This window comes from Phoenix dactylifera, chromosome 11 (genome assembly GCF_009389715.1).
Source record: "Phoenix dactylifera cultivar Barhee BC4 chromosome 11, palm_55x_up_171113_PBpolish2nd_filt_p, whole genome shotgun sequence".
Taxonomy (NCBI): Eukaryota; Viridiplantae; Streptophyta; class Magnoliopsida; order Arecales; family Arecaceae; genus Phoenix; species Phoenix dactylifera.
The window spans coordinates 26693861-26710669 of NC_052402.1; the positions used below are offsets into that span (position 1 = coordinate 26693861).

Here is a 16809-nt window from a genome sequence, read left to right on the forward strand (position 1 = left end):
CTCCTGCACCCGTATCTTCTCAGTTGGTCCCTTCCTTGACAGCCGTGACTGACATGACGGCTCATGTACGGGAAGAGATCTACAATATCCGGAGTTTGGTCCAGGCCCAGTTCCAAAGCATGAATGAGGTCACGAGCTCCACTCGACAGATGCGAGAGGAGATAGGTCGTGACATGCACACCACCACCGAGGGGGCCGAGCGCTTGTCGAATGTACTCATCAACAAGCTGGACGCACTTCAGACATCGGTGACTGGGCTTCAGGCGTCGGTGACAGAGCTCTCCACTACACATAGCAGAGCCACCACGTCTATCATCACACAGCTTGGCCATGTCACAGATGCAGTCACTCTCCTCATGGAGCAGAGCCGATTGAGAGGAGGAGCACCATCCTCGAGAGGAGGTGCCACATCCTCGAGAGGAGGAGCCACATCCTCCAGAGGAGGAGATGCATCCTCGAGAGGGGGAGCCTCATCCTCGAGGAGGCCATAGATGTTTTTGTGTTTTGTCTTGTTTTGCTTTACTTATTGTATTCTCAAATGTATTCACATTCATATCAATACAATGAGTAGACATTTTATCTTCAATTATGTGCCATTTGATGATTGGTTGTGCCATTGATTGTGTGTGATTACCTCCTTTTTGATATGATGACAAAAAGGGGGAGAAATATGTATAAAATATGTATAAAGGGGAGAAATATGGATAAAATATGTAAAAGAAATCAATAAAAAGATAAACTCTTAAAAACACACACAAATTTGTTCTAAGTGGATTCGGTACCTCGAGGCTCATTATCTCTCTTTTGGGGCTCCTAATGGAGTAATCTCCAGAATCTATTCAAGGGATATTCGGAGATTAGCTGAATCCTACTCAAGAACAAATTGACAGATTTTCCCTCTAAAAACAAAAAATTCAGTTCAAAAACTTCAAAACATGAAAAGGGAATTCAGAAAATCAAAACATAGTTGAATGCATATGTTGAGGGGGAGAATCTGAATTTTAATCAAACTAAATCATTAATGACATATAAGCCAAACAATTGATTGAATAATATGAAGGCTTATATAATTCCAAATGAAAGGGGGAGCTTTAACTCCGAAATTTAATGTTTCACTCCTTTCAAACTTGGATAAATTAAATTATCAGACATTTGAATTCATTTATGGATTTTACTTCATTGTTTTATGAGCAATTCATTTTACATATACTCAAAGTTTTGTCATCATTAAAAAGGGGGAGATTGTGGAGTGATTGATTAAAACCCTATTTGATTTTGATGAGCTCAAAGCATTTGAGTATATCTTGTGATTACTAATGAATTCAATTGAGTGTTTCAGTGAAAAACCTGTCCAAGTGTCTCTAGACTTGGTTCATAGTATATTGGTTAAGTTAAGAAGTTTGCTGAACCAAAGTCTGAGACTCGAGTCGACTCCCGAGTATCACGAGTCGACTCCAAGCGTATCAAGTTCACTGGCACGAGCTCGAGTCGACTCCAGACTAGTACGAGTCGACTCCGACTGAGACCAGAAAGAAGAACAGAAAGCCTCATCTCAGAACCTGTCAACGAGTCGACTCCTGAAGTGCGCGAGTCGACTCCAATGTTCAACGAGTCGACTCCAGGGTAGTAAGAGTCGACTCCAAGAGGTACACAAAGAAAAGTCAGAAAGCAGTTTTTCGGGTCTGAGATTCGAGTCGACTCCAGTGGAACGCGAGTCGACTCCGATGGTTGGCAGGTCGACTCCAAAGAAAGCATGAGTCGACCCTCAGCGGAACACAAGGAAAAAGTCAGAGAGCATTTTTGGGACTCTGAGATTCGAGTCGACTCCCGCATTGCACGAGTCGACTCCGAGACTCCGCGACCATCGACAGACAGAAAACCATGTTACTACCTCTGAGATTCGAGTCGACTTCCAGACAGCTCGAGTCGACTCCAAGACAAGCTTCACGTCAAAAGGCAGAAGACCAACTTTCAGAAACTGAGAGCCGAGTCGACTCCAAGGAAGTTCGAGTCGACTCCAAGACTGGATGAGCCAAAAGACAGAGGATCGGGAGTTCGGGCTCTGAGATTCGAGTCGACTCCAAGGACAGTCGAGTCGACTCGAGTGGACAAAATTCAAAATTAGATCCACGGACTTCTGTGGATGAGCCGACTCCAAAATTGCCAGGTCAGCTCCAGAAGTTGGCGAGTCGACTCCGGGTCAAGACGAGTCGACTCCCAGTCGTGACGGCAACTTTAATTCAAATTTGGAACAGTTGCCGAGTCGACTCCGGAAAAGCTTGAGTCGACTCCCGCTACAGCCGAGTCGACTCCTGATCGCGCGAGTCGACTCCAACCCACCAACGGTCATATTGTCAGGCTGCGCAGAGTGTGCAGAACGGACAGAAAAAGTAGTGTAACGGCTAGTTTCCGTGGGGGTTGGCTTAAATAGCCACAGAAGACTGTAGCAAGACAGAGAAAAAACATTCCACTCCAAGCATTCAAGCTTTCAAGCTCTGCAAGTGCTCTTCAACGAAAAAAGGGGAAGATCTGCAATAACTGCATCCAACTACTTCTTCCCAACAATCAAAGTTTCCTCCTCCTGCATTCAAGTCGACTACTCATTCGAGAGGAGACCGGAGTTCAAGAAGCCATTCCTCTACTTCAGCTTAAAAGCGTTTGAGGGCTTCTAAACTCCTCTTTTGATTATATTGTTTTACATCTGCTTTTGAGAAGCTTATTTTCTGTTTTCTTTCTACACACTTGTATTTACTTGGTTCAATCGGGGGATTGAATCAAGGGGATTGAGGTTGGTTGGTGAGCCGGTTTAAAACCAACGTGTGTAAGGGTTTGATTGTGAGCCCGGGAAAACAATCGGGGTTGGTTCTAGTCGGTGAGCCTGGGAAAACCGACCGAGTTCGTTGTGAGCTCGTAAAACAACAAGTTTGGTTGTGAGCTTGTAAAACAACCGGCTGTAATCCAAGGGGGTTATAGTGAAATTCCCAAGTGTGACTTGGGGAGTGGACGTAGGAGCAAGGGTTAGCTCCGAACCACTATAAAATCTTGTGTTTGTGATTGATTGACTCTTATCTTCTTCCTCTCACATCACTCACAGCACTTAGGATTAATTAAATAACTTACAATAGTTTTTAATTAATCATCCATAAGTTTTTAAATATCTAAGTTAATTTTAAAACCCAATTCACCCCCCCCCCCCTCTTGGGTTGTCTATCTGGGCAACAAAGATGCTTATTAGAAAAATAAATAGAGCAACTATTGCCCTTTCCATTAATTTCAAAACCTTTCTTTAACAACAAAGGAATGGAAATTACATTTCTAATAATTTTGGGCATATAATAACAATCTTCTAATTGTAGGAGCTTTCCCGAAGGCAATTCCAAGTTGTAGGTTCCAACAGCTTCAGCCTGGATGGACTCTCCTCCAGCGCCATACAGCTCGAAGTCACCTTTCTTCAAAATTTTAATTTTCTGTAGTCCATGCAAAGATTTGCAAATGTGAAAACCACAGCCGGTATCCAATACCCATGAATTTGAATTTGAAGAACTTAATGACAAGTTGGCATGTAACATAAACATACCTTTTGATGCAACTCTTGCATCGGTCTTCATACTTGCAAGAAAACTCTTGCAATTCCTTTTCCAGTGGCCAGCTTTGTCGCAATGAAAACAGGTACTTGATCCGGAGTTTTTCTTTCCTTTTTTCTTTTTGATGCTACTCTTGGGGTTCAATCGTTTCTTAGAACCCTTATTTCTCGATTTTCTCATAGAGGTGCTATTTATAAGAAGGAGTGGACCTTTATCCTTCTTAATATGCCCTTCAGCTGTTTTGAGCATATTTAACAGCTCGGGCAGGGAGGTGTTCAGCTTGTTCATGTGAAAGTTCACAACAAACTGAGAGAATGAATCAGGCAGTGATTGCAGGATCAAATCCTGACTGAGCTCACTATCCATAGCAAAACCTAATTGACTTAATCTGGTGATCAAGTCTATAACCATAAGAACATGGTTTTGCACTGGAGTTCCTTTATTCATTCTAGCACGGAACAACTGCTTAGATATCTCATACCTAGCAGTCCTGCTTTGTTCTCCATACAACTCTTTTAAATTGAGAAGTATGGATTGAGTGTCCATGCCTTCATGTTGCCTCTGTAATTCATTGTTCATAGAGGCAAGTATGATACATTTGACAGTCACACTGTCATTTTTCCGCATCTTATGTGTGGCAACCTCCTCTTCTATAGCATCATCCCCTAGATCTCCAAGATCAGGGGTTTCAAGTATATAGAAAATTTTCTCCTGAGTGAGTACTATCTTTAAATTCCTCAACCAGTCCACATAGTTTGGTTCGGTCAACTTGTTGGCATCTAAGATGCCTCTTAGTGAAAGTGAAGAAGCCATTTAATAATTCTACATATGCAAGAACAAAACTAATATAAGCAGACCAATCATGATGACATGTTTGCAACTAGATAAGGACTTTAATCTAATTTGTCTCCTACTATTTTTATCGAATATCATAGCCCTCTCCTATGATAAACGTAAAAATATAATTTTTCTTAGTAGGGTTGAGATCCTAATTCATCATAAAAAGCCTTGTGTTTACACAACAAACTCTTATGAGTTCAAAGGTAGAAAACTCTTTCCAATTGCATCTCATGCAATTCTCAACTTTATCTTGTCCTCTTAAAATACTTATTGCCTTGTGTTAGCACAACAAACAATAATATTTTAGTTAAGTCAAACCCTTCATTTCCATATAGTCATATTCGAATAATATTGCCCTTGTGGTTGCACAACAAGGCAATATATTAAAATATGCCATAAGCATCTTAATGCACCAAGACAATATAACATCAGTCCCCATTGCAAGTCTTGTGTTAGCACAACAAACTAGCATGGATCTTGACATAATAATATCGAGGCATGAAGGAAGGCTATCAATAGTGTTATATCAATATTAAGCTTATCCATAATAGGCAATCAAACAATTGGCCAGGTAAGCAGGTGGGAGGCTCCCCTTACTCAGAGAGCAAAGTCCTAATTAAGTAACCACCTTTAGTGCTTTCCTTAGACACCAATTAGATTAATTGTTCTAGAATGGGTTAGCTCAAAGTTTTTCAACACTATGACTTAATATAATTTTTATTGAGGGCTTACTAGTCTCTAGCACATTCTTTAATTGTAACATACATTTAACATGTCTAAAATAAACTATTATGCATCATGGCTATCTCATAGCATGTATAAATCATAAGCAATTAATTAACATGCTTCAACATATTTTCATATGGAAAATTTCATATCATGATATTTTATTACATAACATATCATATATTAATCATACATTTCAGCATTTCTCTAAGCATATGACATTACTATCTCATAGTAAATTAATAATCATACATCATACATAATTATTTGATTGAACCAATTAAGGATGGCTCTGATACCACTGAAGGGTTTTAGCATGTTATAATGCGCAGCGGAAGCTAGGGATTTTAAAAATTTCTTAATAAAGTCCCTATGCATGAAACCCTTTTAAGCCTAGATCACCTTAATGATTACAATCAAATGATATAAAATAAATGCAGGATTAGTAGAATATCTCAAACGCTAATCCAAAGTGTACAATCTCCACGAGGCGTCCAAGTGTCCGCCCTCCAATGGTGATCCACATGAAAACTTGATCAAGACTTTAGCTCCAAAGACTTTTGATCCTTAATGCAGAATTCTTCTAAAGAACTCTAATGGCTTGCTTTCCTTCCTTTCTATTTTCCTTTAGCCTTCTAAAATCACTTCTAATCCTTTTGTCCTAAAGAAGACCACCTTGTCTTGGCTTAGGACACACTAGAAGCAATGCTAGAAAGAAAGAAACTAATGTAAGAAAGAAAGAAGAGAGGAGTGGGGTGGAATTGGAATGATGAAACCCATGGAGTGCTAACCTATTTATAATAGGTGTAGGGATGCATCTCCAAGGGATGCATCCCATCCACACATCCTCTCATGAAAGGGCATCATCTAAAGGGCCATATCAAATAAGAGGAGGTGCAGATCAAGTGAGGAGGTGTATCAAATGATATGTCCTTTCATGTGGTGCCATATTTTGACCAAGTCAACATCATATGCTAATCACATGTCCATCACGCCTCACCTCTTGATCTTTCATGATGATGATCCAAGGGCTCCAATGCAAGGCGCCATTCACTTGACCCATTATGTCTTCATCCAATGGTGGGATTAAGATCCAATGGTCAATTATGGTAGCCATCCTCTAACCCAATCCAATTGGGTTAAACCAACTCTCCATTATGTCTTCATCCAACGGTAGATCAAGATCTAACGGTCTAGATTGAATGATTTATTAAATCTAATCTAATTAGACTCAAACCAAGCCAATTAGGTGCCAACTCTTAGCTAACCCATATTAGAATATGATCTAATCAAATTAGATCAATTAAGAATCAGATTCGAATCCAATTCGAATCAGATTCGAATCCAATTCGAATCAGGAGCTAAGGTTTGCAACACATGCTAGGATGTTTATCTTGCAAACATGATCTAATCCAATTAGACCCTTGATAAGTTTTCTTGTGTGTGACCCATTGGGTTCTATACTTAGCCAGCAATAGGTGTGAGTGCGAGTTGACCCAACTTGATTAGAACTTTTCTAATCGATTTAAGTCCAAACTGCGCGAACCCGAACTTAACAATTAGAATCCTTTCTAATTGGTGATCGAATTAAACTCTTTAATTTGATCAAACCTATAAAACAAGATTGACGTCTAGCAACGTGTCATGTCTACCCGAAAAATATGGAATTTGGTGGAAATACCAAAAATACCCTTCAGTGGCAAGTTACCATGCAATTCAATCCTTTAATCAAACTGCATCCCAAATATGTATATGAGTATGAATATATGTCAAACTCAATTTCATATTCATATTTTTCTCAATCTTTTAATGATAATTTAAATAATGAAATATTAGAAACTCTTTCTAATTTTCATTCTGCTTTGATCAAAGGCTTCCTGAATTATCATATGATTAGAATAAATAAGATGCTATCTTCTCTTACTAGAAGTGATTAATTTCTTGTTGACCTACTCATAATCTTCGTACACAATTCACCATATCCAGAAGACCTCGTACATAACTTATTGTTATGAATGAGTGTAAACCAAAATATGGGTTCATGTGCACAAGATACCATGGTGATCTCAGGTCATAGGATCAGTTGCACAACTCCCACTAAGAGAATCATCTTTTGACATGTAAGTAAGACTTCATAAGATTTCTCTTTGTAGGTCAATTCAGTGAACTCATTCCTCTAATGAGCACCCACATCTTTGTATTAGTGTCTCCACACAAATGATTGTGAGATCAATCATCCTCTGCATCGAGCATACATAAGACATGCCAGTCTTTCCGGTAATCATTGATCCCCGACTCAATGTACCAATGACTGGAAATATTTAAGATTAGGATTTTAGGATTTTAAGTCTCACTAGTATGATCTCATCATAGTCTTAAAACCATTGCCCTAATCTAAGGAGTTTATCATAAATATAATCAACAGTATATGATAAAACATAACGCCTTTATTCACATTTAAATGTCATGTACATGATTTGGACAAATCAAAAGAAAAAACCTTTCGCAATACATATTGCGATTGACTTGTAGGGCATCTACTCTTTCAGGGTTTAGGTCTATCAGATCTATAACGGTAAGGTCACATTTGAATTTTTTTTGAAATAATAAATAAAGGAAAATTGAGAAGAAAATGGGAGGAAAAAGAAGAAGAGAACGAAGGAAGAGGAAGAGAGGAAAGAGGGAAGAAGGAAAAGAAGAAAGGGAGGAATCTGGGGTGGGTGCCAAGGGTTCGGTCATCAAACATGGTGGAGCTAGCAGTGGAGGCGACCTTGGCAATGGCGGCCTTAGCGACGATAGGACGATTGGTGGGAACACCAAAGAAGGAGGCAACGCCCCTCTAGCTACTTTGTGGCGGCCTCCTTAGCCAATGGAGCAATAAGAGAGGGTGGGGAGCTCACCGGCGAGTGGCGGTGGTGGCGGTCCTCGGCCATTGGCAGTGGACTCCAACAAAAAGAGAAGATTGGTTTTAGAACAGAGAAATAGAGGAATGAAAAAACTAGAGAGAGAAGGAGGGGCTTCAGGCGATGGTGCTCGGTTGAGGTCGCATGTCGGACATTGGAGAAGGAGGGAGGAGAGAGCACAGTGGTGCATTGAGTGAAAGGAAATCAGGGTATTTATACAAGGTTTTATGGGAAGAAGAGAAGCTCAGCTTATCGGTGATTCAGCCAGCCGTTCTTCGATTACACAGCCCCCAACAACCGCCGGTCATTGATATTGCCCCCCTCAGATAGTTCACGTTGGCCATGCCTCCCTATCGGTGGCTGTTTAAGCGGGGGATCCTGATCCCCCGAACCCCCCCCCCCCCCCCATCTCCATTTTTTTTTTGTTCGAATTTTAGGCTGAAGTTAGTTGGGCCTGCCAACTTCAATCCAATATGGGCCTAATTGGGCCAGCTATTACAGGGAGAGATTAAGAGCGGATGAAAGAGAAAGAAATAAATATGTAATCTTTTCACATCGCTAATATATCTATAATTTAGTCATTTTTTCCCCCCAATTCATGAAGAGAGGAACTATGTGTATTCTAGTTAGAAAAAAAGATAGATAGAATCGATTATAGAACATTTCTCTCTCATTTAATAATATAGTCTTGATTAACTTTTGAGGAATGCTAGAAATCAAGGCCTAGCATTCCACGCCTTTATTGACATGCCAATAAAATTAGCTATATGTTGGCTCCATTTTTTTTCGATTGGAGCATGGTTGTGTCAAACAATTATGTAGGCATGCCACCAATGTTTGAAACTAGAAAGAGGTAAGTGTGGTAGTGAATCTTACTTTCTTGTGTTTCATAAATCACTACTTAGGCGTCGCTTCACGGAGAAGGGGTAGGCAGGGCACCAGATCTTCACTACTAACTATGTTCTAAGGATAAACTAAGATAAGATAAAGTAATTGAAGACAAAGGTAAAGTATGTATACTGATAAGTATTTGATTGGCTAAGGATCCTTTTTCTTAAAGTTATATTTTATTATTTATCCTTTTTAATGATCAAACAACCATCTACTTCTATTGCTGACGTCTATCCATATATGATCTACACTCTTCTATGGTGATTTTAGCCTGGTCGCTTCTAGTCATTTTCTACTCTACACGTTCTGGTAATTGGCCACATCCTTTTACCATAACCTTTTACCATGTCACATTTCTTCCACTAGGCTGAGAGCTTAATCTCCATAAATTACCATACCTAATCGACCTCAAGTTTGATACTTAATATTTGAGCAAGTCCTCTTTGCTTGGTCTCTTCTCTTGATTTGCATTTCTAATGATCATTCAACCTGTCTTGGCTGGCATTCTTTCCTCTCGGCCTGTCGAATGTCATGTAATAGTGCAAATCATCCCTTTAAATCACCCCTTTGAGTTTATTCAGCCTATCCTCGTGGTATAATAAATCCATATTCAAAGTTTCACCATCTCATTTTTTGACCTTTTAGATCATCCGGTTCGTCAACTCTAGATACTCGGTCTGAGAACCTTTAATCTTTGCTTTATTTCAGTACTGTCATGTGGCTATGCATGTATTGATCCTCGTCTGTTATTAGGATGTAGTGTGAATGGTATTCTTATTTTCAAATTAGAAAGAATGAAATACTATACTTTTCTCAAAGAAAAATATGAAGCATCCAATCTCCTCTCTCTTTGCACCTCCCCAAACCACCCAGGTATCTCACACACTCTCTCTCTCTATCTCTCTCTCCCCCATCTATATAACTTTAGATTATGGAGTTGTCCCATCTATGAGTTCTAAGCAATGATCAGCTAACAAGGTTAATGGAGCAGTTGGATCTCTATTTTTAATTATAATGATATGAATTTAAGTCCAGTGCTAATTTTCAATCATAGTTATATGAATTTAATAAAAGTATCTTATTATGAGGTTGAGCCCATAGATTATTTATGTTGGCTTAGGCTGGTATTCTTAATGCCTCTCTCGGGTGACTTCGGTATTGTTATTTATTGTCACAATAAAACTTTATTTAGATAAACCAATTTTATATAAAATAAAATTATTTATTGTTACAACGTAGGAAAAGCCAACTTTTGTATAATTTGCAGAGTCAAAATATTTACGAATAAAATGATAATTACAAAAAAGGTTAAATGTCACTATAATAGAAAATAATATACAATAATATAAAACAATTTTATTGTTTGTTAATAATAATATTCACATGATATATGTATATAGGGTTGAAACGAGGGCTCGTAGTCTTCAAGTTCAAATATCTGCCCTTGCTATCATCTGAACCTTGAAGATGATACATATTACAATCAAAACAACTTTTTTTTGCTCTTTTTTAATGTTTCCAATTTTTCCGAAGAATAGTGTTAATCCAAAGGCCCAATAACATTACAGATGACTCCATTTACATAGGAGTAGCAATTTATGACCCGATATGTTAATTTAATCCATAAACAACTTGTTTTAAACATATTCAGATTTGATATAAATGAGTTTGGATCATAAATAGGTCAACCCATCTAGACCTATCTATTAAATAGTCAGATTTAAGTTTAGACCTTTGATCTTTTTAACTCATTTTGACCTATTAAATACGTGGATAGGATCATGACCTGACCTATTTAGCCTATTATATATATATATATATATATATATATATATATATATATATATATATATATATATAACCTATTTAAAATCTACTTAACTTGTTTTTGTTCCATTTAACTTGATCTGCTCAACCCATTTAACTCATTAAAAGCCCACCTAACTTGTTTAACCTAATTTCACTTGTTTAGTAAACGGGTTGTGCAAGCTCGGTTGGATAATCTGCTTAACAAATAGATCAGGTTAAATTTTAAATTTTTGACCTATTTAAAAATTAATCGGATTCAGATTGATAAATATTTGATCCAATCCGTATTAGAATATGTCCGAACCATATTGCCAACACTATATTTACGGATGGGGCCTATCTCTATCAAGTTTTAATCAAACACGTCCCAGGCACGAGTTAAAAGAATAACCATTTTATGTCAAACAAAACATAAATATAACATGGTGATAGCATCCCATCCGAAAAACGAGTTATTTAAAATTCTTTAGGTACTTATAAAGTGTAAACTTGTATTATGTAAAGCATAAGATAAGGCATACTACACTAATCTTTCTATGTACAAGGAAAAAAAAATTAACATGACAATTGAAGAAGAAATAAATGTACAACATCTAGTTTTCATGGTTCATCACTTTGATCCTCTTGTAGGGTAAAGAGGAATTGCATTAAAATAATAAAAGCAAATTCTTTATATAAAAATTGTATGTGAAAATTGTTAATCTCCATTTTCACTACCCTTACTGCATACTTAATGTTATATTCTCAGTCAAATTAATATATTATTAAAATTATCAATATTAAATGATTATATGATATTGATTGTTCATAGTTTAAATTCATTTTTGAGGGAATGATTAGTTGCTTTTATAATATTTTAATTTATTATATAGATAATTATATAATCCTACATGTGCCTTTAAATTGTATATGGAATTGTCACCTTTGGTGGATTTTTAATAATTTGACTTCTATTTGTTATTCCTTTTGCAGCATTCAGGTCAATTTCCAATCTTGGTTGTTAATTTTGAAATTTTGAGTGAGATAAACTGAATGATATCTCACAATATCTTTGTCAATGGAAAAATCTTAACTAAATGGATCTTATTTGGTCAAAAAAGCCCGCTTAGACCCTATTTGGGTATTTTTTCAGAAATCAGGCTTGTTGGGCCGCCCAACTTTTAGTCTCTTCTTAAGAGCCTATTCAAGTCCTAACCTGTGGGTCTATTGGTCTGTAGAAACCAAAAAAAAAAAATCTAGATCTATGGAGATCCATTTTTTTTCTTCTATAGGATTCGAGCTGGGATGGTGTTGGATGAATATGGATCATGTTCAAATAGACCGCCTAATCCATAAATCTAGTAATAAATCTAGTCCAATCTTTCTAGATTACCCAAACAGACCTGATGACTAATATCTTAGGTATCAAAAAGAATTCCACAAAAAGCAGTCCACTTCTGCAAATAGGGATTCCTTTGACTTTAAATTTTAATCTATCAGACACTTCTATCCTTGACCTCAACAACTAATACACCCAATCTTAAATCTTTAAGCGAGTTAAATACACATATTTTACAACATATTTCTTATACAAATGTAATATTTTAGTACAAGATGCACATATTTGTTTACTGCTGGATGGATGTTTCTTATATCGGAAGGCTAAAATGTTTCGTGGGCGCAGAAAGCATTTAAAAGTTTTAAAACTAGATCATTATTAAAAAGTCATTACCAAAAATAGACTGAATTTGCAGATCAAAAACAAAATGAACCTTTTATGTAAAAATTCCATTTTATTTATTTATAAAAAATCTTTGGAACTCTGATCCAAGCTTCATAACCCTGTCATCCGAATGGAAACACGGCACATCTTAAAATGGGCGTCGCTCTCCAACAGTAAGGATTCATTTGGTTGAGATGGGCCAACTTACAAGCTGTGAATTATTTATTAATAGATAATAATAAATAATAAATTTTATTATATTTAATTGGTGGAAAAATTATTCTAAAATATAGCATCAAAAAAAAAATTACTATGTTTGGTTGAAGATAAATTTATATAGAATATTATGAAATTTCCAACAATGCTCTTGAATAAACAATTCAAGCAATAATATTTTTTATCTTAAATGGCCCACTTATAGAAGATGTTAATATTGGCTATTTTGAATATTAAATTTATTTATATAAACTAATAAATATTTTAGATTTATTATGTATATCTTAGAAAATATATTTCTTGTTATAAATAAATTTCACTATATTTTGCTATATAAATAAATATATTAATCATTAATAAATCCTACATTAGATTTATTGATAATTAATAAATATTATTAATTATTTATTCATAATTTAATAAATATATTAACACATGAAGTATATTATTATTTATAAATATTATTAACTAATATATTAAGATATTTATAATTTATTAATATAATTAAAATATTATTAATATAATATTAGTAGGATATTTCTATCAAAAAAAATATTTTTAAATTACCTACAATCGGTAATCCATCGTATTTATTTTATTTTTCCTTTTAGTAAAATAAATATAAAAATTATGATTTATTTTATCGTTTCTCTTATCTATTTTTTTTACACCAAATATGATAATTTAATATAAAATTTATTTTTCCATGACGGACCTGGCTCTTTAACCTAGGAGGGCCCAAGCTTGCCCAGTAGAAATCCTCTCACTTCGATCCTGGCTAATAGAAAAAACCTATATCTTATGAAGGATGCGGACCCACCAACCCATTCAACATTATGCAAACATATGAAAATAAACTAAAATAAAAAACAAGGTTGGTTGTTAATTTTGTTTTTTTTAAAAAAAAAGAAAGGAAAAGCCTGCCGGGGCCCACGCCGGAAAGCAAGACTCACCAACCCATCATCTTAAATCAGGGAACAGGGGCCCGGCCGGTCAAAAACCGGCGACCCTTCACTCACTCCAGCCTCGAGGAAAGCGAAAGGGAAGAGTTGGGGAGGAAAAAGAGCACCCGTCTCTGCGCTTTCTTTTCACACAAAAGGCCCCACCCTACTAATGGAGATGTCAAGGCTTGTTGGGGCCCGGCCAGAATCCAATCTAATTTATCTATGGCTAGATAGATAAGGGTAATAGATTAGATTGGCCTCACCAAAAACAAAGGACAGGAAAAGAGGAGGTGTCGCTTTCACTTTAACCACTGTTCAGAAGCAACAAAAAGAAAAGAAAAATATAAAGAGGGAAGAGAAACTTTGCCTTGCATGATTTCAAACATTATATATACATTAACTTAGGTCACAGAAGGTGTGGGGGGAACATTGAAAAGAACTTCAGTCATAACTATAAAAGTCACCATATGCATTGATAGATTGCATTTGTATATTACATGGCGATGGGGATGCTAATGCCTAAGCATGGTTTCTGTCCTTTTCTCACTACCCTCACTTAATTCTCCTAACTCTCCAGTGAGCACCATCTGGCCAGGTCTGGATGGGGAGAACAAGAAGAAAAAAAAGCTGAGACTCAAGAAGAGATGGGGCAGCTTTAGCCAGTGCCTCAATTTCTCAACAAAACCTGCAGGAAATGAACAGAAAGGAACTGGTCATCATCCATTACCACTTTACCCAGTCCAAGAAAAAAACACAACAAAAAGAGCTAAGCAAAATCTTTGTTCACCACATCAAGATTAATCCATTCTATGGTAGTAGAAGCAGTAGCAAATCAAAAAAAGCATCCACAATCATTGAAAAGAGATCTTAAAACTTGTTACTCAGAGAACAGAAAAGTCTGTGGGACTACTTAGAATCTCACAATCACCTAACTCAAACCCTGGTCAGATTTCTTCCTTGCACCCAAAGAAAACTTAGTCCAGAAGGATAGACTTTTCTGTCCAAAGCAATTAGAACACCAAGAGATTAAGAGCAACAACCCAGGGAAAGGTGGTGGACCTAAAAGCATCAAACCTATAAACCTACCATATGACACAACTCATTCCATCCATCCATCCATGTAGAAACTTCAAAGAAAAAAAATTCTCTCAGTAGTTCACAATGCAGCAACAAAATATCCCAACTTAGGGAATGAAGCTTACCATATATATACTTCTACATGCGAAAAGAGAAAAAAAAAGTAAAAAATGAAGACTTATTCTAATTCTCATATTTCTGCAATGCATCACTAATAGCATATATTGTACACAATCCTTTCTCTAAGTATGAACTAGTTCCCATGAAAACCCACCAATGCCAGTGCCTTACTACACCTACGGGCTTCAGGAACCCACAACAAAAATCCCTCCTTTTCCACAAACCACCAGAAGAGCAAATTCACAAGAGAAAAGCAGCCCAAAGAAACGATCTTGCGACAATGGGTCGGTTCCATACCTCATTCATTCGTGTCAGCATCAATCACCCGGCAAAACTGGACAACCAAAGGGGGTAATGGATACTAATCTCGGAAGATGACGGTGTCGGCGATCTCGAGCAGGGGATCGAGGCAGTCGGACGAGAACTTGCGGGCAAAGAGGTAAGAATAGGTGGAATTGGACTTCCTCAGCACCCTGATGAGATCGCCGGAGATCTCCGGCGGGTGATAGGTGTGCGGGTGGCCGCCGACGCTGCCGGTCCAATTGACACGAGTGAGGGTGTAGTGAGTGCAGCCATCGGGGTCTTGCATATCAAGAAGGGTGGGGAAGTAATGCTCCTCCGGGTAGCAAGAATCCTCCATGGATTTGAGGCAGGGCATCCGGAACTTCTTCCAGAGGCGGCGGTCCCGGACGACAAGCACGGCGTGGCGCCTCGCCAGAATGAAGAACTGGGAGCCAACGCGGAAGCGCTCGAAGGGCACCTCCGGCAGCATGACGTTCTCGCCGCGGGCGTTGTATCGGTCCCGGAGCATGGGATCGCCGGAGAGGATCTCGATGAAGCTGCGGTGGCGGCGGCGGAGACGGCCGCCGGAGGTGGAGGAAGGGGGCGCGCCGGCATCGGCGAGGAGGGCGTGGTAGACGAAGCGGAAGGAGTGGAGGGGGATGCAGTGCTGGGAGACGACGGCGAAGAAGGCGTTGGCCGGGTCGTCGAGGAGGGCCGCCGCGAGGAGGCGGCGGGCGGCGGAGATGAGGGTCGCGGAGGCGCGCTGGGTGGCCTTGGCCGGGATGAACCGCCCGCGGAACGATGGCGTCGCCGGGAGGTGGAGGTGGGCGGCGGGGTCGGCGTGGACGTAGACGTTCATCAGCCGGCCGTGCCCTTCGAAGAACTTCTCCCACAAGGGGGCGAAGGAGAAGTCGGAGTTGGTGAGGAAGAGAAACGCGATCTTGGGAGGCGACGCCGGGCGGCGGCGGAGCCCGGCGTCCGGGCCGCCGCTTCCGCCGCCGGCGGAGGCGAGGGTGGCGCGGCGGAAGAGGGCGAGATCGTCGATCTCGTCGGGATCCGGGATGCTCGGGAGCGTCTTCGGGGGCAGAATCCGGGGAACAAGAACGAAGAGAAGGGGAAGCGTTAACAGAAGAAGAAATGAGAGAATAAACGGCGACTTCGAAAGCATTTTTGTGCCAAATCTCTCGATCTCGCTCACAATTTCCCCATCCCCCCAAAAAAATCGAAAAATCGGAAAACCGGTACAAACTTTGGCGATTAGGGTTTTACGGGGAGAGGAGGGCAGTGGAGATCGAAGGAGAGAGACGCGGATCTCTTTGTTGCAGCCTAAAATATCCCGATTTTGGGATCAAAATTGGATCTTTTTTGGTGGTTGGAGATGGGTGAGAAGGGGGAGCAAGGCGAAGCGGGAGAGGAGATGAGGGCGGTAGGAGGGAGTTAGATTTGCCTGTCCCTTTCCTTTATTTCCTGTTTTTTTATTGTTTTTAAATGACATGACACGAGTGAAAGTCTCGCTTAATGGTTTTAAAGTGCACTTATGGCGTACGGGTGAGGTCCTCGTGTATTACGGTTTTTCTTTCATTTTGGACCATTAAATGGGAACTCCCAACCCTCCAACGATTTATTGAATCATAATGTCACTTATTAGTGGGAAAGATAGGGATTATATATTTTGGGACGGTTTGTGATCTTGGGAACTCAATCTAAAGAAAATA

At 38.7% G+C, this 16809-nt stretch overlaps 1 protein-coding gene across 1 annotated transcript; it reads right to left on the reverse strand.

The window, feature by feature from the left end:
- Window positions 1-13957: 13957 nt before the first annotated feature.
- Window positions 13958-16548, reverse strand: LOC103696697 (glycosyltransferase BC10-like). The gene is made up of 2 exons (XM_008778393.4): window positions 15110-16548; window positions 13958-14300 (listed from the first exon to the last, which is right to left on the reverse strand). The coding sequence occupies exon 1, from the start codon at window positions 16260-16262 to the stop codon at window positions 15174-15176; it is 1089 nt and encodes a 362-aa protein (XP_008776615.2). The 5' UTR covers window positions 16263-16548; the 3' UTR covers window positions 13958-14300; window positions 15110-15173.
- Between the last annotated feature and the right edge of the window lie 261 nt (window positions 16549-16809).

Bases quoted from the DNA above. Each gene is read 5' to 3' on its own strand.
- LOC103696697 (XM_008778393.4), bottom strand. From the start codon at position 16,262: ATGCTTTCGAAGTCGCCGTTTATTCTCTCATTTCTTCTTCTGTTAACG.